The sequence below is a fragment of the Anser cygnoides genome, chromosome 15 (genome assembly GCF_040182565.1).
Source record: "Anser cygnoides isolate HZ-2024a breed goose chromosome 15, Taihu_goose_T2T_genome, whole genome shotgun sequence".
Lineage (NCBI taxonomy): Eukaryota > Metazoa > Chordata > Aves > Anseriformes > Anatidae > Anser > Anser cygnoides.
The window spans coordinates 1,901,601-1,927,650 of NC_089887.1; the positions used below are offsets into that span (position 1 = coordinate 1,901,601).

Below are 26,050 nucleotides of genomic sequence, written 5' to 3' on the forward strand. Positions count from 1 at the left end.
TCATGCCTTGACTCACTCAATAAATGACATGTGAGAGTCTTCTCAGCCTGTGAAGAATTAAATTGGTGAGGTCTGCAAGCTGGAGGGAGAAATGCTTGCTTGCAGGAGGGCTATGAGAGAAGACGGAAGGAAGTCAGAGCAAAAGAAATGGAAACTGTTCAGGTTTGTTAGCCAGAAAAAACAAAACAAAACAAACAAACAAAAAAACAAACAACAAAGCACTAAACACATCAAAGGACACATTTGATTAGGGGAAGAAAAAAAAGGTTGATTGATATTTTATTATATAACATTGCAACAGTAATCAAGACAAACTATCTTCAGTTAATCTTCCCTCTAATCAGGCTTGGCGTAGTTTGAACAAATGTTGATCAAAAGTCTCATACGTTCTTGAAGCAAGTTAAATGCAGGTTAGTGGATTTCTGGCCGAGCTTTCTGGCAGCATTCCTGGGCCATATTTTACCTATCTTGCAGTGGCCAGTAACTTGAATCCCTGAGTTTTCCCACTGTTTTCAACAGCTCCCAGTGGGACTGCTTAGAAGTAAAACGCCACCCCGTGTGAGTGAAGCTGTCAGAACTGTACCCGCTGTCAGCATTAATGCATTGCCAGCTCAGTCAATGTTACTGATACTTGTACTATATAGAGCATCTAGGTAGTAATTATCTGTTGGGCTGCTTTGGGATGGAAAATCATCTGTCCTCCTTTCACTTCCCAGCTTCAAAAATAATGAGCAAATTCCTTGCTGGAAGCAAACAGACAAACTCTTTTACTTTCCCGAGTTTCTGTGTTTCAGCAGGGAGCTTGCCAGCACCATTATTTTGCAGAATGGTGAAAATTTTAAGTAGGGATCTAGTGAGCATGGTGCTAGAGGTGGTGGTGTAGGGTCAGAGAAGCCCTTGCAGCAGCGATAAGCCCACGGCTGTGATCAGTATGTGCACCACACAGGTGGAGAGCCTGGATCCTGATCCTGGAGAGAGAACACAGATGAGAAGTAACTGGATTATCCATATCAGTAGCACATGTGAGCTGTTAGGGCTGTAGAATTGCTTTGGGGTTCAGGTACCCTGGGGGACTGCATGTGTAGGACAACACTTTTCTGCCTTTTGTGACGTTGGCCATACCCTGTACCTTCAGGCAGGAACCTGCACCCCAGCTGCAAATACCACCTTGCCATGAGCAGTCAGGAGGACTGAGTCTCCTCTTAATTTTGCTAATGTGAAACAGGAGTAAATCTGTCTGAGTCAATAAAACTACTGAAGTAGCTCTGTCAGGATACAGGACTTCAGATTTTAGGGCTTCTACAGTGATTCCTATTCAAGAAGACTATGTGCAGCTAAAATACGGAAGGCCTGTATCCTTGCCCTGTGAAAAATAAAGCAGAGCACTGGCATTGCTGCAATTTCTCCAGCTTTCTGCAGAGCAGCTGAGGGCTGCTGTGCTCTCAGAACATTACAAGACCTCTTAAGATGCACCTTGCTGGACTTGCAGGATCTGAAGGCAGTATGCTGCAGACCCAGGGGCTATAAGGCCCTGTGGAGACACACTGCTACCTGACGTGCCAGCAGCTATCTGGGGTTTCTTGTGGACAGCAGCATGCCAGTATTGAAGCTGGCAAGGAAAAAGGCGGATCAGCTGCTCTGGTCAGTGAAGATTTCTGCCTTGGCATCGATTCCTAAGCCTTTCCTGACTCTTAACATGCCTTACCAGGTTCGGGTTGCAGATTGATGTATCCACCGTGGGTTGGTTTTGGTGGCTCTGGCACACCCGCGGGTGTTTTCTTGGTGTTCTCACTGCTGGAGGTGGTGGAAGAGGGTCCGAGAAGTGCCGGAGGGCCACCATTGCAAGCAAATGTTGTAGTCTTGACCGTTGAGGAGCTGCCACCCTTTTGGGTGGACACAGTGGTGTTGGGAACTGGGGTGGGCTTGTGGGGAAGGTTCGTTTCTGTGGCTGTGGTGGCAGCGGGTGCAGCGGTCGACTTTGGGACAAGGGCACTGGGAGCACTGGTGGTGCTCGGGATGGTGGTGGTATGGGTGGCGGGAGCTGGGCTGGTGGTGCCCCCGGGTGCTGGGGCGTTACTGGGCACCAGCAGGGTGCTGGTGCCGCGGGTGCTAACAGCCGGGTTGGTGACGCGAGTGCCGGGGGGGGCACTGCCTGTGGCAGCTGGGGTGGGGGCAGAGCTCGGAGAAGTGGCACTGGGGTTGGTGGCAGCAAGGATGGTGGTGAGGAGGGTGGCAGCCGGGGTGGTGGTGGTCTTCTTTGGGGTGGCGGACTGGTGGATGAGGCATGGGGCGATGGAGCTGGGGGCTGGAGCAGGCCGGGCTGTGGGGGTGGCAGCGGGACCCAGAGCGGTGCTGGGCCGCGGGGTGGAAGCGCGTGGGGCAGTGCTGGTAGGGAGGGTCGGGCTGACAGCGTTTGGGGTGGGGGGCTTGGGGCTGGTGTTTGGCGTACTAGGAGGGCGGCTGCTCGTGGCAATGGGGCTGGGGGAAGCGAGGAGGGCGGTGGTGGTGGGGGCGGTGGTCGTGGGGGCGATACTGGCCGAGGTGGTGGGGTGAGGCGGGGTGGTGGTCCCCGTGGGGCTGGGCTCCTCCATCCCCCCGTGCAGGCCGATTCCCAGGATTCGGTCCAGTTCCTCCTGGGACTGTTTCTTGATCCAGCAAAGCACGGCGGTCTGATTTTCGGCTTTCTTCAGTTCTTGAACGTCTGTCCCAAGCAGGTTTTTGACATCCATGACACTGAGTTTCTGCAATACGCATACAGCACCTCTGGTCAGCCCCACAGCCGACGCTGCCACAGAGTGCTTTTCTAACAGGGTGCGGAGCAAGGAATAACTTTAAAAAGAACAAAAAGGTAAAAAATAAAGCCTTGGTGATTTGATGGGACTGCAGCCTTGAGCCCCACAGCTCTGCCCTTGACTGGCCCTTCCCTTCAGCAGGGAAAAGAGCAACAGCGCACCAGGAACGTACCTGCAGTTCATTGGGATTTAGGGCAAGAAAAGTGTCGATGCTGATGGTGATGCCAGCGTTAGCCAAGTCCTTCAGGTCCTTTACTGGAGCTCCGCCTTGAAGAAAGCATATGGGGCTCCTAAATACCTGCAAACACTTCCAATGCTGCAAGACAGGCTCTGGTGGCTGTTGGATGTCTTTACCTTGTCTAACCCCCCCCACCCCCCAAACCAAGGATGACATCCCCATGCCTTGTTGCCGTGGGGAGGAAGGTGAAGGCTGGAGCACCTACCCAGGTAGGGCCGGATCTGGCAGTAATAGGCTCTGGTGCCAGCCTGGCCAGCAAAGGCCTCCCGGGCTGTCCTGTACAGCTGGTCCTTTTTGCTTTGAGAGCAAGAGGAAACGTCCAGTTCTCCGGCGCTCCTGGGGGAAGGGAGGGTCACAGGTCAGAGCAGGGGGCAGCACCCAAACCACAGCAAAAGCCCTTTGGATGGCTGGGGGGGAAAAGTGGTTTGGCTCAGGCGGGAGCCGACAGGGGGACATCGCAGAGCCAGAACGGAGGTGGGAACCCGCCGCCCCTCTGCCCTCCTCCCCCGCGATCCCAGGTGCTGACAAATACCCCTGTAAACAGGACTGACAAATACCCCTATGAAGTGCTTTACCCGATTGCTTCTGGGGTTACTTTCTTGATCTGCTCCTCACTCAGGCTACACAGGCATCTCCCACCGATTTTCTGAAGCAAGGGGCCAGTTAGTTTGCCCCCTAGCTCCAGGTACCTTGCGATAAGCTGCTGCTTCTGGAAAACACAATCCACAGGGCTGTGGGTATCTGGAGGAGGAAAACGCTCCTGGGGGGAACGCGTGCGAGCTGCAAAAACCCCCCTGTGCCATGCTTGGGCACTGCCTTTGCTGCCAGCAGCCGTCCCCCCATGTCCCCCGGCAGCACAGGTACCTGGGCAGCGCTCCACGCGCCGTCCATGGGGCTGAGCAGGGCGCAGAGCGTGTCGCTGGAGGTCACCTGCCACTGGCTGATCTCCTGCGCCGTGTACTGCCGGGACAGCGGCCCCAGCAGCCTCAGCTGGTCATCCGGGATCCCCGCGGGGTAGACCTGTACGGCCAGGCCGGCGGGTCAGAAAAGAGGGTCGGGAACGGGGGATGCTTCTCTCGATGTCTATGTTAAGACAGGAGGTGCTCTCCATATCCCAAGGCAAATTCCGGCAGCCCAACAAGCACTGAGAAACCCCTGTCCGCACAAACACCACCCTTCTGCTTTCTGCCACGCATTCTTCACCCAGCTCATTTCACCACCCGTTTCCCCACCCTGCTGCCGCTCTGCCTTGCCCACGCCGTCCCCAGCCCCCAAACTCCTTGGTGCTTTGCGGGGCACAAAGGGGCATCATACCAAGCACCAGCCCCCCCAGTGAGCACCTCCTGCTCCCAGCAGCGCCCAGACCCCGGTCCCAACCGTGCCAACCAGGGGCCGTGCAGCAGCCCCTGCCCTGCTTCATCCATCACCTCCTGCAGCTTTTTCTTCACCATCTGGAGGTAGTCCGTGGTGAGCGGCTGCTCCAGCACAAGTGCCAGGCTGTTTTTCAGAACCAGAACGCTCAGGCAGAGGTAGAACTGCTCGGGGGTGTCATAGTCAATGAGCAGGAGGCTGTCAGAGAGGGTGCTGGGGGTGATGGGCTTGGACGTGCAGCCTGCAGGTGGGGAGGACAAGTTAGGGGTGGGCGTTTTCCCTCTACACCTGGCCCTGATCTCATCATGGGGGCCTCAGAGCCACCCAGAAAAGCCCTATGGAACGGGCAGGTTATTGCAATAATGCTGCTCGAACCATCTCACAGGGCGGGACTGTGGTCAGCTTCCCGTCCCCCAGTTCTCCCTCTCACTCTTGTGGCTTATTCGCTTTCATTCGTCAGTTTTAAAGTTATTCCTGGAGAACGTGTTTATGTTTCTGCAGGCCATGTGCGCTTTGCTTTGTCTTGTTAAAGTCAATAAAAAGCTCTCTGGTACAGCACAGCCACGCGAGCTGCACAGGTCCCACAGCGCTGTCCCCCCGCCGCTGCCCCCAACATGCGGAAGGAACATTTCCCACATTTCCCCCATCTCCCCGGTTCCTTTATGGGCAATCTCCACTTTCTGCCTGTCCTCTCCCCCTCCCTGGGGGCGTTTTTCACCCCACGAGCTTTGAGCAACCGAATGGATCCAGAGTGAAGGGAAAGGCTCACGGTCTGTGCTCCGCTTCAGCCGGGGGCGAGAGGCTGCTGAGGCCGCTGCGAGGGCGCTCAGGAGGGTCAGGGACTTCTCCCGCTGGGACCACCCCTGGCTGCTGTAGGTGGCCGCGATGCTCCTGGCAAACGCCTCCCTCGCCGCCTGCCAGGGGAGGGCAGAGGGTGCTGGGTCCCACGGCCGTGGGTTGGCCCCGATGGATGGGCACTTTGGGGTCGGCTTACCTTGGCCACCAGGCTCAGCGTGGTCTGGTTCAAAGCCAGCACGAGCGGCCCCAAACTTTGCAGAGTCTGCAAATCCCAGCCCAAAGGATCCCTGCAGCCGACAGGAGGCACGGTCCAGCATCCTCACAGGTACAACCCCCCTCCCTCCTGCTCACCGCCCGGCGAGCGGGGGCTCCTCACCCATACGCCGTGCCGCCCCCGAGAAGGGCGGCATTGAGAGCACCCCGCTGAGCCCCCGTCAGTGCTGTGCAGAGCTTCAGGTTCTCCAGGATGCCGGGATCCGAGGCCGTGATGGTGTCCGGCTCCATGTCACACACCAGCGCCCCGAGGCTGCCCAGCTGCTCGGGGCGCAGGCGGGAGCTGCTCGCGCCCTGGGAGAGGGACGTGGTGCTCGTCCTATGCCCGGCACGGGGGACCCTCACCATCCCCAGCGCAGAGCCCGCGGCACGGCCCCCACTCACCACGCAGGCCAGAGCCCCGTGCAGGATTGCCCTGCGCCGTGCTGAGCCCCGGGGCAGCAGCTCCAGGTTCCCGCGGGCAGCCAGGGAATAAAATTCCTCGCAGGTCTCGCTGCGCACCTCAGCCACACTGCGGGGAGCAAGAGTCAGCGGTGCGGGGAGGGGTGGCCTGGAAACGGGGGCACAGAGGCCGCGCTGCCCCCTTTTTGGGGGTGTGGGGAGGGTTGTTTTAAGGCGTCCCTCCCTTCTGAGCAACGAGAGGCATGGGGTGAGCTCGTGCGTTGGCCCGTGCTGGGGGTCTCCTCTTGCCCTGGGCAGGATGGGGGACCCGCACACCCCACGCCGCAGCCAGCGTGGTGCGGCCACACGCTGCTTTGCCTGGCCTTGGAGAGGAGCAGGGTGAGGAAGGGGCTGGGGGTCTGCGGGGCTGGGATTGCCCTGTGTTGGTCTAAAGGTGCCACCAGCAGCAGGCGGTTTTCATCACGTCCTTCCCCGCGCGGAGCTCCCAAGGAGCACCAGGACGCCCTCGGTACTCACTCGAAGAAGAGCAGCAGGTCAGGCGGGTAGCTGCTGAAGTTGGCCGTCAGGTTGTTGGCAGCGAGCAGCCGGGCCAGGCACGACAGCTGGGCAAAGAAACGCTTTTATTAACCACGCCGAGCAGGTGTGAGCCCACCCCCCCACTCCAGCAGCCCCCCCTGCCCACCTGGGCGCTGCTCAGCTCCACGCTTTTGTTCCGCACCTCCCGGGCGAGCACGAGGACGGCGGCAGCAGGCAGGCGGTGGGCCTGGGAGCACCGCAATCCTTGCAGGACCGAGGCTGGAAGGCTGCATCGGGCAGGTACAGCTGCATCGCACCCCTCTTTTGGGTGTCCTCCCTTCCCTCTTCCCCCCCCTGGCAGGTTGAACCTGCTCTACCCTTCGGGAAATTCCCCTTTGCCTTGGCTGTGGTTGCGTGGGGCAAGTGGGCAGAGATGCCGTGACAAAGAAAATGCCCTTTCAAAAGAGATGCCCTGACAAAAGAGATGCCTTGACAAAAGGGATGCCGTGACAAAAGGGATGCCGTGACAAAGGAGATGCCCTACAGCCACAGGCACGTCCCCCCTGCAGCCTGGGGCGGTGCGGGTGCCCCGGGCTGTGGGTAAGGCAGAAACCAGCAGAGCCCGGATTTTGGCCCAGGGGAGGCTCCTGTTGTGCCTGTACCAGCCCGGTAAAGGGAACGGCATTTTTTTTGTCTGTTTGTGCGACAACACAAGATGATGCAGCTGAAATCCTAGCCCAGTACCAGAACTGGCTGCACAAGGTTTTAAATCTTCTCCAGCCCAAGTTCCCTGTCACGGCGGTGGTGACGCACGCGGGGAGAAATGCGACGTCCGCCCCAGCCAGGAACCCCCGGCCGCACCCTGCGCCCCCCGCGCTCGCCGAGCCCTGCCAGGGGCCGGTACTTACTCGGCAAAGGGCTCGGTGGCGGACAGGACGGTGCCGAAGAGCAGGGCAGCCTGGGGGGGGGGGGGGGAAAGGCAGACATCAGCTGCAAGGAGCCCGAAATCTGCCGGGGCCGGGCAGCACTCCCAGCCTGCCTGCTGTGCCCGCAAGCCGCAGCCCTGGGGATGCTCCAGGTCACGCGCAGGTGCAAAAGCCACCAGAGCCCGTGTCAAGGTCGGGGACCAACCCTTCAGCAGCGGGGCTGCCCCTGCTTCCCCTGGGACCCCCTCCCTTGGACTGGGAGCAGCACGGGGAGGCTGCGGGGCAGCTGTGGGCAAGCACTGTGGGGTCATAGCAGAGCCGGGATGGGGATGGGGCCAGGGCATGGTGACAGCTCTGCTGCTTTTGGGCCACTGCCGTGCCTTTGGAGCCCCTGAGACAACCCGCAGGGACTTACCGGTGCGGCTTGTGCCAGGCCCGTGGAAAATCCTGCAACAAAGCGAGACGGTGTTATAAAACGGGCAGGAGCGCATGTAGAGGTGATGGGGGTCTGTTCTGGAGCAGCTCCAGCTTTACAAGCAGGAAAGATTTCCTTTCCCAGTTTAGCAATGTTTAGTAAATGCCGGGCCCTGCTGTGGAGCCAGCTGCGGGCTGGCCAAAGCTCCCCCAGCCGTGGCTGCTGATGGCAGAGCCCGGGGAGCGCAGCCCGGAGGCAGGCGGTGACTCACGGAGGCTGAGGACGAGGGTGGCCAGGGCGGGGGCCGCCAGCACCATCCTGCCTGCGCCGGGGCTTCGTCTGCAGGTGGGCATCGAGCGGGGGGCTGCGGCCGCGGGGTCCTGGTGCTGGTTGCCTCCGTCCGGAGCTGGGGCTGGAGCTGAGCCCCGGTGCTGCCTGCACAGGTCCTCGCGCAGCCGCGGGAGGTTTCTGAATCCTGTATAGTGGGTGACAGATCTCGTTCTCCGCCTGTTATTAAAATGAACTCCGTAAGGAGATGCCCTTGCTGGCACCCAGAGCCGGGTTCCCCACAGTCCCTTGGCTCTGCACGGGGCCACGCCAGTGCAGGCGGGGAGAAATCCAGCACAAGGCGGCGGTCAGCCCCACACGAAGCCCGTGGGGGCGCACAAGCAGGTGCTGCACCCCCGGCATCCCGACCCCGAGAGCCCCCCCTACAGAAAATAAGTCCCTGCTCCAGAAGCTGGATCAGCAGACCGGAGCACCGCACAGAATTACCTTGCTGACCTAGGAGCTTGGCTCTGCCGTGGGTTTCAGGCCCCCCACCTGCACCGGGAGCCCGCCTGCCCCGCGCCAGCCGCCAGGGATGAGCAGCGCCGGGGAGCGGTGCAGCCCTTATCTCCTGCGGGGTGGGGATGGCGCTCTGAAAAACGGGGTGTGACGGAGGCAGTTTCTCAACAGTGTTTTGTAAAGTTGCTTTCTTTCCTTTCCCCGTTTTCATTCTCCCCTCCTTTTTTTTTTTTTTTTTTTAAATTTATGTAAAGGGTCACTTTGAACTTTGGGGCTAATGAATTAATGCCTCTGGGCCGGCGGCTCCTGGGCTCCTCATGGAGACAAAGGTCCTCCGGGTTAGCCACAACCCCTGAGCTACTCAGGGATATATTTTATGGGGCAGCTGGGGTTCAGAACACAGCAGTCCTCAGGTAAGGGCTCAGAACCCCTTTTCCTCACTGTTAACCTCTTGCCCTGGTGGTGGACAATCTCTGTTTCCTTTCTTACAGTTTTCTCCCCGGAATTTCTGGTCGTGCTCCGTGATGCCATCCAGCACATGAAAAAAGGTGCAGAAAAAGAGGAAGCGAAGCCTTTCCAAGGAGATGCAATGAAAAGCCAGAGGGAAATGATGACGCAAGACAGCGAATGCAGTGCCTGTGACCTTCTCTGAGCCCCGGGAGGAGACGGCAGCTGGGCAGCGGCGGGGTCCAGCTGCCCGTCCCGGTGAGGTGGGAGCTCCCCCTGCCCCTGGGTGCATTTTGGGGAACGTCAGCCTTCGCAGAGGGACCTCGCTCCCCTCCCTGCAGCTCCTGTTCGAAGGATGTGGGGGTCCTGTCCTGGTGCTGCTGGGGCTGGGGGCTGCTCGCTGTGGGGCCATGCGGTGCTCGCTGCCCCCCGTGTCCCCCCGTCCCCGAGGCGGTGAAGCGGTCCCGCAGCACAGGGGCTCGGGCAGCTGCTGGCAGGGGTTTCTGGTTTCTATTTCAAAAGGATCTGTGATAAAAATAGCTGCTGCTGGAATGGTGCAATTACAGAAACTTGCTTGTGTGGGGCTGCTGGCAGGAGGGGGCCACCGCCCCAGCCTTCCCGGCCGGTGGTGGGGAGCAGGGGTGAGGGCACCGTGGGTGCCTGTGCAGGGCACCACGGACACGGGATCTGCTCGGGGCTCAAACCTGGCCCTGAAACAACCTCGGGGGCTGTGCAGGACCCATCACGGGAGGTGGCCACAGCCCCCACGTGCTGGGGGCCTTTGCATTTTGGCAGGCAGCGCTGGGGACGCTGCATCCCCAGCCTCCCGCGTCGGGAGGCAGCAGGAGAGCCCCCGCTCCTGGCGGCTGCTTACCCGCTGTGGCCAGATCTACGACCCTAGAGGCTCACAACCTGACAGCTGCACGTAATCTCTCCGGATCTTTGTTTCTCCAGCTGCGCCAAGCTGAGGAATGAACTACTGATGTAAAAGTGTCACCGGAAAACGACGCCTGTAGGCAGCGCTCCCCACGACCCCTACGGACCCCAGCAGTGTGGGGCTGCGCTGCTCCCGCCCGTCCTTGCCAGAGGTCTGCATTCTTCAGCACTTAGGAGAAACTTCCCTTCCACCTCTGTTGTTTGGTTTGGGACAGCCCCAGCCGCCGGTGTTGTCAGTCAGGTGCTTTTTGTTGGGTGACGCAGAGTTCTGGTTCTGGCATAACACTGCCACAGGCTGCGGGGGGGGGAAGAGGAGCCGGGGCGGCTGCGGCAGGGAGAGGCCAGAGGGGGCTGAGCCCACCCCGGGGCATGTGTGCAGGAGGGGACAGAGCCCCAGGTGGCACCCGGGGTCCCAAACCCCTCCATGCCCTCAGGGACATGGGGGGCTCAACCGGTGCCAATGCCAGTGCCATGGCTGGGACCCAGAGCACGAAATGGGGTGGAACCGCGGGTATTTGAGATGGAAAAGGTCCCCGGGGAAGAATTGTGCAAGCGAGGACAACCAACCCTCCCTGCTCCCATCCCTGGGGACCCCATCTCTGGGGACGGCACTGTGGGGTGGCACAGGGGGCCCGAGGTTTGGGCTGGGGAAGGGCCAGGCAGCAGCACCTGCCCCAACCTTCCCCGTGCATCCTCACCGCCTGCATGGGAGCTACCGAATCCCCCACGGTGGCGGAGCTGCTCCAAGCTCCTCTGCCCTCCCGGGAGGGCTTTTGGGCGGATAATCCCGATGGTTTCGGCCAGGGGGGTTTCACCAGGGTGAGGATGAAAGCCGGTGCCCGCACGAAAGTGGGTGCTCGCAGGACAGGTTGGCCGGGTTGCAGCCCCGGGGCCGGCCCCGCTGTGCCGGTCCGTGCTCATTCCTGAGAGCCCCTGGGCTCGCCTGGCAGCGCGCGGGGTGAAGGAGGAGACCACAGGGGGAACTGCCATGCCTGGAGGTGACGGTTTACTATGGTGATGTCCACAAACACGCAACAAATAAGGGTTACTCCCAGAGGTACAGAATGTCACGAAACACGCACACCCGACCACAACCCCCCCCACACCGCACATGCACGAGTGGATTCACACAAGATGCAGCAAATGCCCCGTGGAAGTGAGTGCGGACAGCACTGCCCACCGGCGCACGAGGGAGAGCAGGGGCAGGGCTCTGGTGAGCCCCTCTCTGGGTAAGGAAAATACAGATTTCTCTGGTTCCTGCAACATCGAGTAAAAGTGCAACACGCGACGGACGGGGCGGGATGCAGGGGCTCCTCTGGTGCTCCCAGGTGAATGCTGGGTGCCAGCCCCTGGCCGTGATGTTCTGCGTGACCGTCCCCGTGTGCAGGGGCACAGCGTGTCCCCACGCGGCCGAGGGCAGCCCCTGCCCCTGCAGCCACCAGTGGCAGCGGGGACGTCCCCACGCAGGACCTGCGCGACGGGCGCATCCTGGCTCCGAGGCAGCAAACCTCACCCGTAACCTTTTGGGCCCTGCCGGGCACATCGCTGACGCTAATTCTTTGGCAAACAGTTCATGTCATCCATTCACAGCCTTCCGACCCGCCTGTGGCTGCTTCCCCGGCCACACCTGGAGGTGGGGATGGTAGCTGGCAGGGAGGAGGTGGCTCCAGCGAGCCTTCTGCCACCGCAGCGGCGCCTCCCGAGCCCCCGGTGCCCGCTCGGTGCCCACTTGGTGCCCGAGCCGTGCACCCATCCGGACCCCCAGCAGCTTCACGCCGAGCAGGGTGAGGGCCACGTGCGAGGCAAGACCCCAAGCAGGGTTTCGGGCTGCTCTGTTCACCCACTGGCTAGGTGCATTGTATAAGATTTTACACGGCGCATTGTACACAGACCAGGGCTTCTCGTGGGCCGGTGGGACCTGCAGCACGTGCAGCTCAGTGCCCGGGGCTCTGGCGCTCAGTGCGCAGGAGCACGTTTCAGTGGCTCCAGTCCCTTCAGGCACCGTGGCCCACGCGCTGTCTCTCCTCATCCCACTCAAGCTGATCTGCTCTCTTCGTTTTCTCCCAGGGCTGCAGAGAAGCGGGGTGGAAACTGGAGAGCAAAGCAGGACGAAGCTGGCCGGCGAAGCAAGGGCGTTTTTGCAGAAACGAATCTTGGCACGTTGCAAACCTGAGCGCCAAAGCGAGAGACAAGCTCCTTCCCGCTGCCTGCAGCAGTCTTCAGCTTTTCTTTTCGCTTCAGCCATCTCATCCGCTCCGCTCGCTGCTCCAGAGCCCTAACAAACAGCCTAAGCAAAGGGCCTGTCTCCGGCACCACCTAGTGCCAACAGCCCCGCAGCGACCCGCCGGGCAGGCGGTCGAGCAGTAGGACCAAAACGTGGTAACTACTCCCCTTCGTCAGGGTAAAGCAGAAAGAAGCTTCTATCTTCTGATCTGTCTCACCAGGAGTTACCTCCACACCCAGGAAAAAGGTGGGCGCTAAGAAAAGGAAACGCTAGTAGAAAGAATAGTGGGGTCTATTAGAAAAAGCTGAGGGACGCTGGCAAATTTAATACAAGGGAAGTACTAAAAATACGCGCATCTCTGGGACCATCGGGATTCAGAACTGCTAAAAGACTAGATTCTTCTCATAAAAACCTGAAAAAAGTTTAAAATCTCTTAGTATCAACTCATCCATCTTCAATAAGCCTTTAAAAAAACGCAGCGAGGGGGTGGGGAGGGGGTGGGCAGCGCGTCCCCTGCACCGGGGGCCCTGCCGCTGACCGCAGGAGGCTGGAACGGGGGGCGCAGACCTCATGGATCCCGCGGCTGCACCCAGCACGTCCTGGTGGGCTGCCTTTCAGATCCCAGCACGGGTGGGCTCTGCAGCTGCCCTCCACGTTCCCGGCAAAGCCAGCGGCCGTGCCCCAGCCCCGGCACAGGGCTGTGAAGCTCTGGGGTCACTCTAAGCTGGCGCGTGACGCAGTGACGGCTGCTAGGCACACAATTAGGAAAGGGGCGTCCGGTGGCCAGATGGGTGATGGGTACGTTAAAAAAATAAACCGATCCTAATCGCTGCTAAAACCTGCCTAATCCCAGCCCCAGAAGTGAGGGATGCCACGGCATACGGAAGGTGCGGATGCGGAGTCAGTGCTGGGCTCTGGGACCCATCGGGACAAAAATGGAGCAGTGGGTTGGAAATGCAGGAACGTGGCTGGTGCTCACTCCAGCGCCCACTCGGCCAGCCACTGCTCACAGCGGGCTCGCTGCTCCTCTGTCTCCGGGCTCTTAGCTTTGCTCAGCACCTCCACTCCCCTGTCCTCAAGCATGGCCTTCTGGCTCTCCTCCGCTTCCCCCTTCTGCATCGCCTTGTCCTTTAGCTCCTGGATGGTGTCGTCCAGCCGGTGGGTGACGTGCTGGGGCACCCAGTTGCTGTCCATCGCCGTGACGAAGGGGTCGGGCGCGCAGACCTCGATGAGCTCCTTGCCGGTGGGGATGCGCAGGTAGTAGGCGTGGAGCATCATCCTGTAGGGGCTGCTGTCCTTCTTCTGGCTGTAGGTGAAGTCCCCCACGATGGGGTGGCCGATGGCGCTGCAGTGAACGCGGAGCTGATGGGTGCGCCCTGGGGGGAAAGCACGAGCAGGAACACAGGTTATCACCCAATTCCCAAGTGGCATTAGTGCCCCCCAGCCAGAGAATTCAAATCCTCCACGAGCAACCAGCTCTGCTTGGCCCTTTCTAGTCTTTGCTTTGCATCACGCGGCCACTCTGCAGCCAAGCCCCGTGGCTGCAAGCGCAGGTCCCACTGCAGGACCCGTCCAGCCTCAGCACCCTGCACTAAGGTCACAGGCACCGTGCTGGGTGAGCCCCCATGGAGCCCCCACCGCTGCAGCCGCCCCGTGGCTCCCACCTGTCAGCGGCTGCAGCAGCACTTTGGTCACGGGGTCTCCGCTGTAGGAGCCGTGCTCCAGCACGATCAGCTCCGACTGGCAGGGCTTGGGATTTTCGCAGCCTGCAACGAGATCCGCAGGGGTCAGCTCTGCGCAGCCCTCCGGGGGAGGGCGGCGGGGGCAGCGCGGGCAGGGCGCTCACCCTCGGTCCCGTCGATGCACATCATGTGGGTCATGCCCTCGGTGGTGTTCTTCCCGATGGCGTACCGGATCGTCATGCGGCTCTGGGCGACGTGGCCCCTCACCTGCAGGGAGACGGGACGAGGCAGCCCACGGGGCGAGCCCAGCACCGACACTCACTCCTCAGCAGCACCGGGATGAGCAAGCAGAGGCCAAGCTACAGTGAGCACGGTGAGATACCCAGGAGCAGGAGCTGTTGGGAGGCGCTTACCAGGGCGAGATAGGCTTTGGTCACCAGCCGGTCCTTAAAGCACTTGTAGGCGCTCCCCGCCGCCGCCTTGTTGAGCGCGACGCAGAGGGCCCCGCTGGTGGAGAAGTCGAGCTGGTGGCAGAACCTGGGAGCAGAGGGCAGGCGGGAGCACCCGGCCGCTCGGCCACCGCCGCACGGCCCTGGGCAGGGCCCGGCGCTCACCTGAAGCCGTAGTAGGTGTCGGGGTCGGCCAGCTCGGGGAAGCGGCGCTTGAGCTGGCTCTGCAGGGTGAGGGTCTCGTACCACATCTTGCTGTCGATGCGCACGTCCCAGTGCTTGTTGACCACGATGAAGTCGGGGCTCTGGTACAGGATGCACAGGTTGTCGATGGTGCCCGGCTCCATGGCGAGCGCCCTGCGGGGACAGCAGCGGGGCTGGGGGCTGGCACCGGGACCGGCACCGGGGCCGGCACCGGGGCCGTTTGCCCGCCGCAGCCCCGCACGCCCGGCCCGGGGCGGGGGACCCGCGGCTCCCCGCGGCTCCCCGCGGCCCCGGCCCCGCTCGCGGCCCCCTCCCGGCCCACCTGCGGCGCGGCCCGGCCCGGCCGGGCGGAGCGGCCGCAGCGCGTCACCTCGGCGCCGAGCGCGGATCGCGCCGGAACCAATCAGCGCCTCCTCCTCCGGCCTCGCCGCGCGGCGCAGCCAATCAGCGCTTCCTCCGCCGGCCGAGAGGCGCGCCGCAACCAATCAGCGGCCGTGCCGGCGATCGGCGCGGCGGGAGGAAGCTCGGGGCGGGCAGCGGGCGGCCCCGGGGCGCGGCGCGGCGGGGCCATGGAGGGACCCGGGGAGGGACCCGTGGAGGGGCCCGGGGACAGCCCCGGGGATGGAGCCGGGGACGACTTCTACGAGCGGTTCGCCGCCGAGCTGGAGGTGCTGGCCGAGCTGGAAGGTGCCGGGGCCGGGGCCGCGCGGTGCCCGGGAGGAGAGGAGCGGGGAGCGGGGAGCGGCCCCGGGGGGCTGCGACTGCGGGGCCGGGCTCCTGGCGGCGGGGCCGGGAGGCAGCGGGCACGAACCGGAGCCCAGGAGGCTCCCTCTGGCCGTGCCGGAGGTGTGATGCCGTCCCCGGAGCCGTCCCAGCGCCGCTGGCTGGGACACCAGCTCCGGGTGGCCTCGCTGGGCTTGCCCCGGACGGAGCCGGAGGTGCCCGCCAGCCCCAAGCAGCCTCGTTCCGCGCCGCCCCGCAGATTACCCGTCCCCGCCTGCCGGCCACAAAATCTCCCAGTTCCGGAGCAGGAGGCAGCCGCTGGAGGAGACGGAGCAGGCCGGGGGGGGCAACCCCAGGAAGAGGGGCCAGGAGTGTGCCCTGCGTGGGTCCCCGCAGCCCTCCCCAGCCCCGGAGCCGCCCGTGGCCCTCAGTAGGTTTCGCTGGGCCGGTGCTGGTTGTGGGGTGTGCTGGGGGCTCTATGGGGCCCTGCTGCACCCGAGCCTGCTCTGGCGGGCTTCGGTCCGTGCCGCATCTCACAGCTTTCTCCTCCCTCCATCTCACGCAGCTCCTAAGCCGAAGCGGCAGCGGCTGGAAGCCGTGAAGAAGCTGAACTTCGGTGCGGACGATGAGTTGGTTCCCGATGTCCTGCAGGATGCCGCCACATTCGTGCCTGGCCCAGAGGCGCTGGGAGCTCCCCAGGCTGCCAGGTTGGCCGGTTCCCCTGGCGGCTTCATCGCTGCCCCTCTGTCACCGTGTTTCGCTCAGAGAGCCTTGTGGGTCTGCCCTTGGGTGGGGTCTGAGCGCTCCTCGTCTCGCCCCCCGCTAAAGGAGCCTGTTGTCCGGCTCGGAGCGCCTGGAGGTGAGCGGCATGGTGCCCCTGCAGATCACGCCGCCCTCCCACAAGAACCCAAAGCGGGTCCTCAAGCGGCCGCCCATCCTGGAGGACTACATCAACGTGACGTCCACCGAAGGCACCAGGGTCTTCATGGCTGTGAGGGAAGATCCCTCCAGGACAGGAGTGGAGGTGAGGGGGGTCTGGAGGCCAGGCTTGCTCAGCTGCTTTCTGCGACGTCCGTTTGGTTCAGGAGCGGAGCTTTGATGAAGCACCAAACATCCGTGCTGAGCATCGCCGTGCCCTCTGCTTCTCACAGCTCCCCGACTCCTTGGGCTGGAACGCACGCAGGCCGCTCCACTTGCTGGGGGTCCCCTTCTCCTACCTGAAGGAACAAGTGAACGAAGAGGTATCGCACCTTACTGCCCTGCCAGCCTTTGGCCCCTGCTGCCCCGTCAGCAGCCTGTCCCTGACCCCCCTCTCGCCCTGTTTGTCCCCAAGCATCGGAGGCGCGCTCTGGAGGCGTCGCAGCAGTTGACGGAGATAATAAACAGGTGAGGTGTGGGCAGCAGCCGGCCTGCTGCGCTCAGATGTGGCCCCTGAGATGCTCTCGTGGGTCTGCCCCCAGCATCCTCAGCTTGGGAAGGCTGGGTTTAGTTCCCAGCCCTGCCCTGGCTCCCTGCGTGGTCTGGGACGCGTTAATCCTTCCTCGCAGTTGCCTTGAGACCTGTGACGACACCGTGGAGCCTCAGGAGGCAGCGGAGGCAGCAGACAAGGAGGAGTCCGCACTGCACTGCCTCTGGGTGGACAAGTTTACTCCCCGGCGCTACATGGAGCTGCTCAGTGATGATGTGAGCTCCTAGGATAAGTGAGGTTCGGGGGGGTTGTCACTTGTAGCTCTCCTTTAATGCTGCGGGTTGTTGGGTTTGCTTCTTGTGCACGCCACACAGGCGTTAAGCCGTGAAGGGCAGAGCCCTGTGCCTGTCCTTACTGGGTGCTCCTCAGATCCCTGTGTGACTGCTCGCTCTCTTGTCTGCCACCAGTACACAAACCGCTGCCTCCTGAAGTGGCTCAAGCTCTGGGACACGGTGGTGTTCGGGAGGGAGAAGCCCGTGAAGAAGGCAAAGTCCAGCGCTGAGGCTCATCCCCCATTCAGACAGTCCAAGGAGCAGCAGAATAAGTGGAAGACGAAGGCCCAGCTCACGGAGGAGATTCTGGAGGCTGAGTTGGACCAGCACAAGAGACCCAAATACAAGGTGAGCAGGCCAGGACGCAGCTGTGGTGAGCCTCCTTTCCTAACCCCACCACCGTGGTGAGCAGCAGGGTCTTCCTTTTCTCTTCTTTTCCAGTACAGATCCAGTAAAAAATTGATTCCGTTTCCCATTTAGAAATATATTTTTTTCTCATTTCTTCTGCTGTTTCAGCTTAAGTAATGTAATAACAAGGGGAGGGGAACAGGTTTGAAGAGACTTTCTCCAGCCAAATTAAGTGGGCTGGTAGAGGAAAGAAGTGCCCTTTTTATCAGAGGTTGGTCTGGGCTAATGCGTCATGTCTTTGAGTAAGAGTTTCTGCATCTGGAAAAGAGCAATGGTGCTGAAACAGTAAAAGGAATGGAGATAACTACCTGTTTTACCAGACTGTTTTTCAACGTATCCAGTGAAAGGATATAAAAACCAGGGAAACAAAAATTAGATGCTAAAAATGTAAGTGTGTTGTTTCTCGGGAGTGTTATTCTGGAAGGGGTTTTATTCTCCGTTTTCTGTCATTCTATAAATTTACAAAATGCATGAGAGGTGCACCTGCTAGCCAGGATGACTGTTACCTCCAAGAGCTCCTGCTACATTCCCCTTCCTCCAGCGACCTTCCCTGCTCCCGGTGCCCCTCCAGGTGCCCCGGCCAGCGCAGGGGCGTGCAGGGGCTGACTGTCCCCTCTGTGCCGCAGGTGGCCCTGCTCTGTGGCCCGCCCGGCCTGGGGAAGACCACGCTGGCCCACGTCATCGCGAAGCACGCGGGGTACAACGTGGTGGAGATGAACGCCAGGTGAGGCTCGCCTCTGCCCGGCCCTGCTGGGCCCCAAAAGCTGCTGGCGGTGGTGCCGCACCGAGCCTCCCGCCACGGTCTTCTCCTGCAGCGACGACCGCAGCCCGGAGGTTTTCAAGACCCGCATCGAAGCTGCCACCCAGATGAAGTCAGTGCTGGGCGCCGACGAGAAGCCCAACTGCCTGATCATCGATGAGATAGACGGCGCGCCCACCGTAAGCCCTCGCCGCTGCCCAGCCTGGATCTGGCCACCTCTTGCTTAATTCTTAACCCCCTTAGCAGCTCATCCTCTGCTCTGTTTTATTACCTGTTTCTTGCTTCAGAACAGCAAGCATTCGTTCCCTTTTGTCCCTTAATTTTCCCCAAGGCGTCCATCAGCGTGCTGCTGAACATCATCAACAGCAAGGAGGCGGAGGGCGAGGCGGCGCCGGGCCGGCGGAGGCGGCGCGAGGGCGGTCTGCTGCTGCGGCCCATCGTCTGCATCTGCAACGACCAGTGCGTGCTGCTCGTCCTCCGGGGAGGGGAAGGGGACGGGTGGGGAGCTGAAACCCCTGCCCCGAGCGAGGTGACGGGTGCTGGTGTGACTTTCGGCTAGGTGTGGATGTACACAGAATCACCGAATTGTAGCGGTTGGGAGGGACCTCCAGAGATCAGCAGGTCCAACCCCCCTGCCAAAGCAGTTCCCTAGAGCAGGCTGCCCAGGCAGGCGTCCAGACGGGCCTTGAATATCTCCAGAGAAGGAGACCCCACAACCTCCCTGGGCAGCCTGTCCCAGTGCTCCGTCACCCTCACTGTGAAGTTCCTTCGCATGTTGGTGCGGAACTTCCCGTGCTCCATTTTGTGGCCATCGCCCCTCGTCCCGTCCCCACAGAGCACTGAAAAGAGGCTGGCCACATCCCTCTGTCTCCCACACTTAAGATATTTGTAAACATTGATAAGATCCCCTCTCAGTCTTCTCTTCTCAAGGCCAAACAGCCCCAGGTACGGTAGCGTTGGCGCGTGCACCGACGTGCAGCGCTGTACATCTTTTAAACACCGCGTTTCTTCGGAGGGCAGCGTTAGTGGCTGGATTTCTTCTGCTGCGGGGGGGGCTCAGACACCCTCTGCTTCCTTTCTCCAGGTTCGTGCCAGCCCTCAGACCGCTGCGGCAGCAAGCTTTCCTGCTCAGCTTCCCCCGCACGGCCCCGTCCCGGCTGGCCCAGCGGCTCGGCGAGGTGCGTGCGGCCCCGGGCTCCTCTCCCCGCGCGGTGGCTGCGCGGCCGGGGCCCCGCTCACCTCCCTTCCCTTCAGATCGCCCTCCTGCAGGGCATGAGGGCGGACGTGGGAGCGCTGCTGGCTCTCTGCGAGAAGACGGAGAACGACATCCGCTCGTGCATAAACACCTTGCAGGTATTTGTAGCAGCGGGAGGTCTCGGCGGGGGGATGAAGGCTTGCTGCTTTGCTTGACCTGATCTGGATTCAGATGGGGATTAAGGGAAAAATTGTGTTCCAGGCAGGTCCCTAAAGTGTCAGTCCTGTCCCTGCTGTTATTTTTAACCTCGATTCTGCTACAGTGTGAGGAAGAACGAGGTGCCTTTGTCTCGGGCTGTTCCCAGCACCGCAGAGCTACTGCTGGCACCCCCTTTCTCCTCCCGTTGCCCCTCTCCCCCTGCGCGGCACGCAGCCCCCTGCTTGTGTTGCAGTTCCTGCACGGCCGAGGCCAGAAGGAGCTGAACGTGCAGATGGTGCAGACGATGAAGATCGGCTTGAAGGACCAAAACAAGGGGCTCTTCTCCATCTGGCAAGAGATCTTCCAGCTCCCACGGGTTCAAAGGTAAACGGGGAATTTGTTAGGTCTGTCTGGCACACTCTGCTTTGTGGGCCCTGCTTGCAGGACCTGCAGTGGAGAAACCTGAACCGTGCTGAAGACCAGGCTTGGTTTCAGCAAATTTATGTACTCTAGATGCTCTTTTAGCGCCCAATAATTTGATATTGGTCTGGTTTAAAAGGGTCCAAATACTCCTTGCTGGTCCATCCAGCACTGCACTTTCTGCACGTGCCCCGGGCCCCCCGAGCCCTGTCCTTGCTGTTCTCCTCAGGCACAGGATAGGGATGGACCCCACGCTGCCAAACCAGCTGCTGGCGGACGAGGACGACCTGTCGCACCTTGGCGCGAAGGCTGGCCTCAACGCGTCCTCCCACCGCTTCCACCGCGTCCTGCACCTCGCCAGCTCCTCGGGGGAGCAGGAGAAGCTCGCCCAGGTAGAGCAGCCTGGAGGGGAGAGCCAGGCGTGTGAGTCCTTGTCCGTGCTCCTTTTGGATGGGGTACCAGGCTTAAAATCCTCAGATGGGGCCATTGCCGGTCTCTAACCCCGCTCTCGCCCGGCCGCCTGCAGGGTCTGTACGACAACTTCCTGAACATGAAGCTGCGGGATTCCAGTTTCAGCTCGGTGTGCTTGGCCCTGGAGTGGCTGGGCTTCTCCGACATGCTGAGCAGGGCCGTGCTGCACGGGCAGAGCTTCCAGCTGATGCGCTACCTGCCCTTCCTGCCCGTGGCCTTCCACCTGCTCTTCGCGGCCACCAGCATCCCCCGGCTCGCTTACCCCAGCAGCCAGCATGAGGCAAGCCCCGGGCGGGCACAGTGGCCACTGGGCTCCAGCGGGGAGCCGTGGGGCACCTGCGCTCGTGGCCAAGGCTGAGCTGTCCCGGCCCTGTCTCCCCCCAGGCCCTGGCCAAGCAGAACCACATGCAGAACCTCATCGTGTCCATGGTCTCGGGGATAACGCCCAGCGCTCGCAGCCGCACCGGGCAGCAGTCCCTCGTCTTGGAGGTGCTCTGCCTGCTGCTGGACATCCTCACCCCGAAGCTCCGGCCAGTGAGTGCCTGCTGGCCCCTTCTGGCTGCTCTGGTCCTGGGTGCTGGGTCCCCTCTGCGAGTGGCTCCCAGGGGGGCTGGGACACGTCCCCTGCGCTGCCCTGCCCTGGTGTGGGCTGAGCTGATGTCCCAGACCTCTGCGTCCCCAGTTCAGGGTTGGTTTGGAATTGCACCCGATGCAGAAGTCAGAGGGGATGTGGCACTCAAACACCTGGCTGTGGGTGCACCTCCAGGAGCTGGGGCTGGGGGCTTGGCGCAAGTGAGGATTTTGGAGGCCTGGTTCAACCAGAACCACTCCTGCTCCCTTGGCACAGTCACCCTTCGGGCTGATGCAGGAGGCTCCCCTGCCCTGAAGCACAGGGTGTCCCTAATAGGAGACCGAACTTCTCTCCTCCCTAGTCGTATCCTCACGGGCGTTCGCTATCTGTTCTCATATTGAGACAAGAAGCCTGCGTTGGGTTATTTTTGTGTTGCGAAGCTGCTCTAGATAGCTCGAGTTGCGCTTTCCCCTTGCTCACCTCCCCGGTGGGCCCCGCTCTCCTCCCCAGGTGAACACGCAGCTCTACAGCCTCAAGGAGAAGCAGCAGCTCGCCGACCTCATCAGCACCATGCTGGCCTACAACCTCACCTACCACCAGGAGCGCCTGCCCGAGGGCCAGTACGTCTACAAGCTTGACCCGTAAGTCTCGAGGGACTGCTGTACCTCTGCCCAGTCCTCTTTCTGCCAGCCAGGAGCTCGTGGGTGCTGTACCAGGACGAGAAAATGAGTGCGCTCTCCTGGTTTCATGTGATGAACTTGTGCGTTAGTAGCCTGCCATTGCTGGACCTGAGTCTTCGCTGTGTTTTAGGGATCTTCTGAGCTGTAAATGCTCCCGAGGCTTTGGTGAAATAATACAGACCCGACCAGAGCTAGGAGCAAAGCTAATGTCTTCCTGGTACAAAGTTAATTACAGAAATTAGCCTCTGTTAAATCAAGCCGCTGTATCTAATTACAGTGAAGCATTTTATTTTTTTTTTTCTATGGAAACGCCTGCGGGACCTGCTCGGGTTGCGGCGAGGCATCGCTCTCCTGCCCCCCGAGCCCGGCTGCTCCGAAAAGCCGCCGGCAGGGTGCTGGAGCAGCATGGAGCAGCACCTGGTGTGCTGTGCAGCAATGGCTGGTGCTGCAGGGAGGTGCCGTGTCCTGCTGGCACCCCTCGAAAATGTCCCAGTGTCTGGCAAACAGAGCTGTTTTAACAGCAAAACCTTTTGTTTTCTCCGAGCTGTCACAAGCTGTTTTCTGTTGCAGTATATAGGCAGAGTGGTTTTGGAGATGGCAGTACCTGGAAGGACAGGAGCTGGGTTTTGCAGGGAAGCTCGGTGTCTGCACTGTTTGCTTTTCCTGCAGCAGCCTGTTCTGGTGCTGCCTTGTCACTACTGCTGCTCTTTAAAGGCAGCTGAGGGACCATGTGAGGAAACACAGGAAGAAAAATGACTTTTTAAATAGCAGATTTGACAGCTAACTTCTAAACAGCTGCAAATCCATCTGACATGCGAGCGCGTTCCCATTATTTGAAGGGAAATAATACCGAACGTGAATAAAGCACGGAATGGTCTCAATGGCAGACAAAGGAAACCAGACGGGTGCTCGGGCTGGGCTTTAACTGTGCCGAAAAAGGCTTAACTGATGTGCCAGCCCCGTTAAGAACCAAACTGCTCTGGTTTGCCCAAATGCCCGCTCCTGGCTGCGTCCCCCTGGGGGGGCTCCCTGCGGCCCCCCCTGGTTCATGGCAAGGAACCTGCTGCCGCCTGTGCCTCACCTGCGACCCTGTGGCTTGGGCTTTTTCAGGGCAGTCTGTTTGGCACAAACCTGTGTAATTTCCTGTTCTTGCACTCAAAACGAGATTAAAAAGTGTGTAATCTCCTGGGGATTGTCATTCAGCTGCGCTGTACCAGAGCAGCCTGGGTCTGCACGTCCAGCACCGCCCGCCGGGCATCTTCTAACGCTGCCGGCGCCCGCTGGGAGGGCAGCGGTGGGGAACGTGCCCCGGGGTGGGACAGAAAGGGGACAGGGCTGGCAGTGCTGCAGGTCTCGCCATGCACGGTGATGGATTTATTTTCTCTCCTCCTTGCCCCCGTGCACCTGGCTGCGGCTGAAGGAACGTGGAGGACGTCTGCCGGTTCCCGGACCTGCCGGCTCGCAAGCAGCTGACCTACCAGGCCAAGCAGCTCATCGCCAGGGAGATCGAGCTGGAAAAGATGAGGAGGATGGAGGCTCTGCTGCAGGCGCGAAACCTCAGCGAGGTAGGGAAGGGGGAGAGCAGGGGTGGGCTTTCAGGGCGCCTGTGGTGGCGGGTCCGTCGCCTGGGGTGCAGGTGGGCGATGGGGATAAATGAAGTCCTTAGGGCTGGCGTGGGGAAGGGGTCTTCCCAAAGCAGGAGGTGGTTGTCAGTGCATGCACAGACCCTGTTAGGGGGCCCAACTGCAGCTGGAGAGGGCCTGGGAGGACGTCTCGTCTCGGCTGTGTCCCCCCGTCCCACAGTGTGGGGTTACAAAATGCCCCTGCCCACCGCCCCTGCCCCTACCAGCCGCCTCCGCCTGCTGATGGCAGCAGAGGCACACACAGGCTGATGGCTTTTGCTCTGCCAGTGGAAATCCAGGATTAACCCCCCCGGGTCCCCGCAGCCTGCCTGCCCCCCCTGCCCCTGCACATCTGCCTTGGGCTGACAGCAGGCATGGGGCAGCACATCAGCCTTGCGTGTGGCAGGCCCAAACAGCTCATCTTTTTGTATGAATTCTGGAAATACTCACTCCGAGTATAAGCTATAAACCCTTAACCTCTCTAACTAGGGATGGGAATTTTAGTTGACCTGGCTGTGACTTATACACATCAGTGAAGGAGGTGACCTGCTCTTTCCTGCCTGCACATTCCCGTCGCTTCACTTTGATCCTCCCAAGGATGCCAGACCACCCTGGGAGGAGCAGAGCTCCTTTGCCCACTGCCAAAACCCTCCACTGCACGGGGCAGTGGGCATGAGGCAGGAGAAGGTGGAAGTGGGCAAATGTGGAGGCTGAGAAACAGCCCTGGTTTGGTTTGTGTAACTGCTGACTGCCTTGCCCTGGTGCCAGGGGGATAATGGATCCCTGGGAGCCCCTTCTTGCAGCAGAGGCAGTTCCTCAGGGGACACCTGTGGCAGAGAGATGGTGTAAAAACATCTCTGAAGGCTTCTTGTTTATGCGGTGCCAACCACAAAGTCCCAAGCAAAGGAACAGCACACACAGCGTGCCCGAAGCGCTGCCTTGGGCTAATCTGGAGCTGCTGCTGGGAGACAACATGATGAAAAACATTTACAACAAAGTATTGTTATCCAAATAGGCGGCAAATAGACCCCAGACTACAGCATAAAGATGACTATATCTGTAACAAAACCCATGAAACCCTCCTGCGTTTCCCAGGTGGGAACAGTCGGGTGTTTGTTGAAGTCGGGTGTGTTGAAGGAAAAAGGCAGAGGTCCTCAGCTGGGGGCTTTCTCCCTGGTCTGGGCACCCAGGAGCAGCCCAGAGGGGATGTGCTCAGCGGTCTTCCCCCCACAGGAGCCAGCAAGAGGCCCCGGTGAGCCAGCAGAGAGCGGGGACATGGGGCCGGCAGCACCCCAAAACCACCAGCAGCGCCTGGAGCACATCGTGAGGAGGGCAGCGGTGGAGGACAAGGTGAGGGGGGGGCCACAGTTATCAGCAGTAAGGTCGGAGGGCCCTTTACCCATCAGCGGGCTGTGCAATGTGTCCCCGGGGTGTTTCTCCTGCAGCCATGTGGCCACAAAACCCCTGTGGCTGCTCCGTTCCCTGCTCCTGGGGATATTGGTGCCTGGGGAGGTGGGTCCTGCAGCCCACCCCCTGAAGGCCCCATCCATCGTGGGGACAGGAGATGTGGCAGTGCCTTCAGCACAGCCCACGTACTCCTGTATCGGAGCACCCAAACCCCATCTGGCTGCAGCCAGGGAGGTTGGTGGGGAGCAGCCGGAGCAGCGCCAGGGACCAGCCGGGCACCGCGGGGCTGCCCTGGTCCCGTGCCACTGCCCTTTGTCCTGGACTGAACTTCAGACTTTAGCCCTCAGCAAAACCCTGTTTAACACAGCAACCCCTAACATTTGTCTTTTCCTACTGATTTTGAATGTTGTTTGCGTTTTACCAAGGCCACTCGCCCTTTCCGCAGGATTTGCATTCAGCTCCTGCTCGGTGGCTTCCTGCTCCTGCGCCGGGGGTTGGAGCAGGCACCGGCGGGGCTGCGCTGACCCCCGCCTTGTTTGTTTTTCACAGCCTGAGACTGACTTCTTCGGGCGGCCTCTTCTGCGGCAGAGGGTGTCCACAGCCCCGGGTAGGTGGCAGGGGGACGGGGTGCCCACAGGTGCTGCCGGGGGTCCCTGTATTTGCAGTGCTTGGACCCCACGTGCACGGGTCCCCAGCTGGGTGTTCTGTCCCTAAGCCCTGTCCCCAGCCTGGGGGAATGTTGGTGGGCTGGGAAAGGGAAACTGGGAAATGAACTGGGCTGGGGAGCAGGGTTATGGGGTCCTGCAAGTGTCTGTGGGAGCTGAGTCGTGGCATCAGCTGTGCGCCTGCAACCCTCCCTGTGTGCAGTGTGAGCTCCCCTCTTGGTGGGGCTCATGAGAATAAAGGGGGGGAGTTCCTCCACGTTCCTTACCCCCAGTCTTCCTCCCCGTCCCCTGCCCTGCAGCCCCTCAGCCCTCCGAGCAAGATTCAGTCGAGAGACAGATGGGAAAGGCCGTGGGCAACAGCGACGTCTGGTTCCGATTTAATGAAGGGGTTTCAAACGCGGTCAGGAGGAACCTCTACATCAAGGACCTGCTCTAGCAGGGACCAGAGGGAACCTAGGAAATACCGGAGAGAGGAGCGAAATGATAAGCTGGCTTTTAGCTGTTTCACCCTTGAATGGAGCGGGTGCAGGTGGTGCTGATATTTTTTTTTAATAACCAGTTGTTTTGTTTAAAAAAAAAATAAAATATAAAAATTAATAAAATCTTGAAATATTGCTGTTTATTTCATTTATAAACCCTTAGTTGCCATATTTTGCCTGTTGTGCTGCAAAACTGCATAGCCTACAATATACAAAAGAGTAAAATCATTGTAAATGTTTTATAAAAGTTTT

The 26,050-nt window shown here is 60.5% G+C and overlaps 3 protein-coding genes across 7 annotated transcripts; 1 reads left to right on the forward strand and 2 right to left on the reverse strand.

Annotated features, from left to right (window-relative positions):
- Positions 1–262: 262 nt before the first annotated feature.
- LOC106032197 (mesothelin-like protein) lies at positions 263–8,722 on the reverse strand. 3 transcript variants are annotated; one of them, XM_066977763.1, is made up of 17 exons: positions 8,515–8,722; positions 8,003–8,238; positions 7,732–7,763; positions 7,299–7,348; positions 6,557–6,677; positions 6,391–6,476; positions 5,857–5,983; positions 5,576–5,766; positions 5,396–5,486; positions 5,171–5,315; positions 4,458–4,642; positions 3,895–4,050; positions 3,606–3,739; positions 3,236–3,366; positions 2,965–3,059; positions 1,706–2,741; positions 263–968 (listed from the first exon to the last, which is right to left on the reverse strand). In XM_066977763.1, the coding sequence occupies exons 2-17, from the start codon at positions 8,082–8,084 to the stop codon at positions 886–888; spliced, it is 2,745 nt and encodes a 914-aa protein (XP_066833864.1). In that variant the 5' UTR covers positions 8,085–8,238; positions 8,515–8,722; the 3' UTR covers positions 263–885. The 3 variants fall into 3 exon arrangements, with proteins under 3 accessions (XP_066833864.1, XP_066833863.1, XP_066833862.1); XM_066977762.1 differs by having other exon boundaries at positions 8,506–8,722; XM_066977761.1 differs by having other exon boundaries at positions 8,003–8,206; positions 8,554–8,661.
- A 2,162-nt stretch (positions 8,723–10,884) lies between these two features.
- RPUSD1 (RNA pseudouridine synthase domain containing 1) lies at positions 10,885–14,864 on the reverse strand. Of its 3 annotated transcripts, XM_048060997.2 has the most exons (6): positions 14,782–14,864; positions 14,421–14,612; positions 14,220–14,343; positions 13,971–14,073; positions 13,789–13,890; positions 10,885–13,500 (listed from the first exon to the last, which is right to left on the reverse strand). In XM_048060997.2, exons 2-6 carry the CDS (start codon positions 14,600–14,602, stop codon positions 13,100–13,102), a joined length of 912 nt encoding a protein of 303 aa, XP_047916954.2. In that variant the 5' UTR covers positions 14,603–14,612; positions 14,782–14,864; the 3' UTR covers positions 10,885–13,099. The 3 variants fall into 3 exon arrangements, with proteins under 3 accessions (XP_047916954.2, XP_047916945.2, XP_066833867.1); XM_048060988.2 differs by lacking the exon at positions 14,782–14,864 and having other exon boundaries at positions 14,421–14,765; XM_066977766.1 differs by lacking the exons at positions 13,789–13,890; positions 14,782–14,864 and having other exon boundaries at positions 14,421–14,751.
- Positions 14,865–14,963: 99 nt separating this feature from the next.
- On the forward strand, positions 14,964–25,929 carry CHTF18 (chromosome transmission fidelity factor 18). The gene is made up of 22 exons (XM_048060950.2): positions 14,964–15,146; positions 15,442–15,612; positions 15,748–15,889; positions 16,011–16,206; positions 16,334–16,423; positions 16,516–16,568; positions 16,730–16,865; positions 17,058–17,270; positions 17,957–18,054; positions 18,146–18,269; positions 18,422–18,549; positions 19,175–19,268; positions 19,345–19,443; positions 19,737–19,867; positions 20,133–20,295; positions 20,430–20,654; positions 20,759–20,908; positions 21,456–21,586; positions 23,046–23,190; positions 24,481–24,597; positions 25,204–25,261; positions 25,619–25,929. Exons 1-22 carry the CDS (start codon positions 15,029–15,031, stop codon positions 25,753–25,755), a joined length of 2,919 nt encoding a protein of 972 aa, XP_047916907.2. The 5' UTR covers positions 14,964–15,028; the 3' UTR covers positions 25,756–25,929.
- The last annotated feature ends 121 nt before the right edge of the window (positions 25,930–26,050 follow it).

Excerpts from the sequence above, each read along its gene's own strand:
- RPUSD1 (XM_048060997.2), bottom strand. The coding sequence starts at position 14,602 with ATGGAGCCGGGCACCATCGACAACCTGTGCATCCTGTACCAGAGCCCC. Across the intron at positions 13,891-13,970 it reads GTGCATCGACGGGACCGAGG|GCTGCGAAAATCCCAAGCCC; the intron begins GTGAGCGCCCTG and ends ATCTCGTTGCAG. Across the intron at positions 13,501-13,788 it reads GCTGCTGCAGCCGCTGACAG|GGCGCACCCATCAGCTCCGC; the intron begins GTGGGAGCCACG and ends CTTTCCCCCCAG.
- LOC106032197 (XM_066977763.1), bottom strand. The coding sequence starts at position 8,084 with ATGCCCACCTGCAGACGAAGCCCCGGCGCAGGCAGGATGGTGCTGGCG. Across the intron at positions 7,764-8,002 it reads CACCCTCGTCCTCAGCCTCC|GATTTTCCACGGGCCTGGCA; the intron begins GTGAGTCACCGC and ends GCTTTGTTGCAG. Across the intron at positions 2,742-2,964 it reads TAAATCCCAATGAACTGCAG|AAACTCAGTGTCATGGATGT; the intron begins GTACGTTCCTGG and ends TGCGTATTGCAG.
- CHTF18 (XM_048060950.2), top strand. The coding sequence starts at position 15,029 with ATGGAGGGACCCGGGGAGGGACCCGTGGAGGGGCCCGGGGACAGCCCC. Across the intron at positions 17,271-17,956 it reads ACAAGAGACCCAAATACAAG|GTGGCCCTGCTCTGTGGCCC; the intron begins GTGAGCAGGCCA and ends TCTGTGCCGCAG. Across the intron at positions 18,270-18,421 it reads AGATAGACGGCGCGCCCACC|GCGTCCATCAGCGTGCTGCT; the intron begins GTAAGCCCTCGC and ends ATTTTCCCCAAG.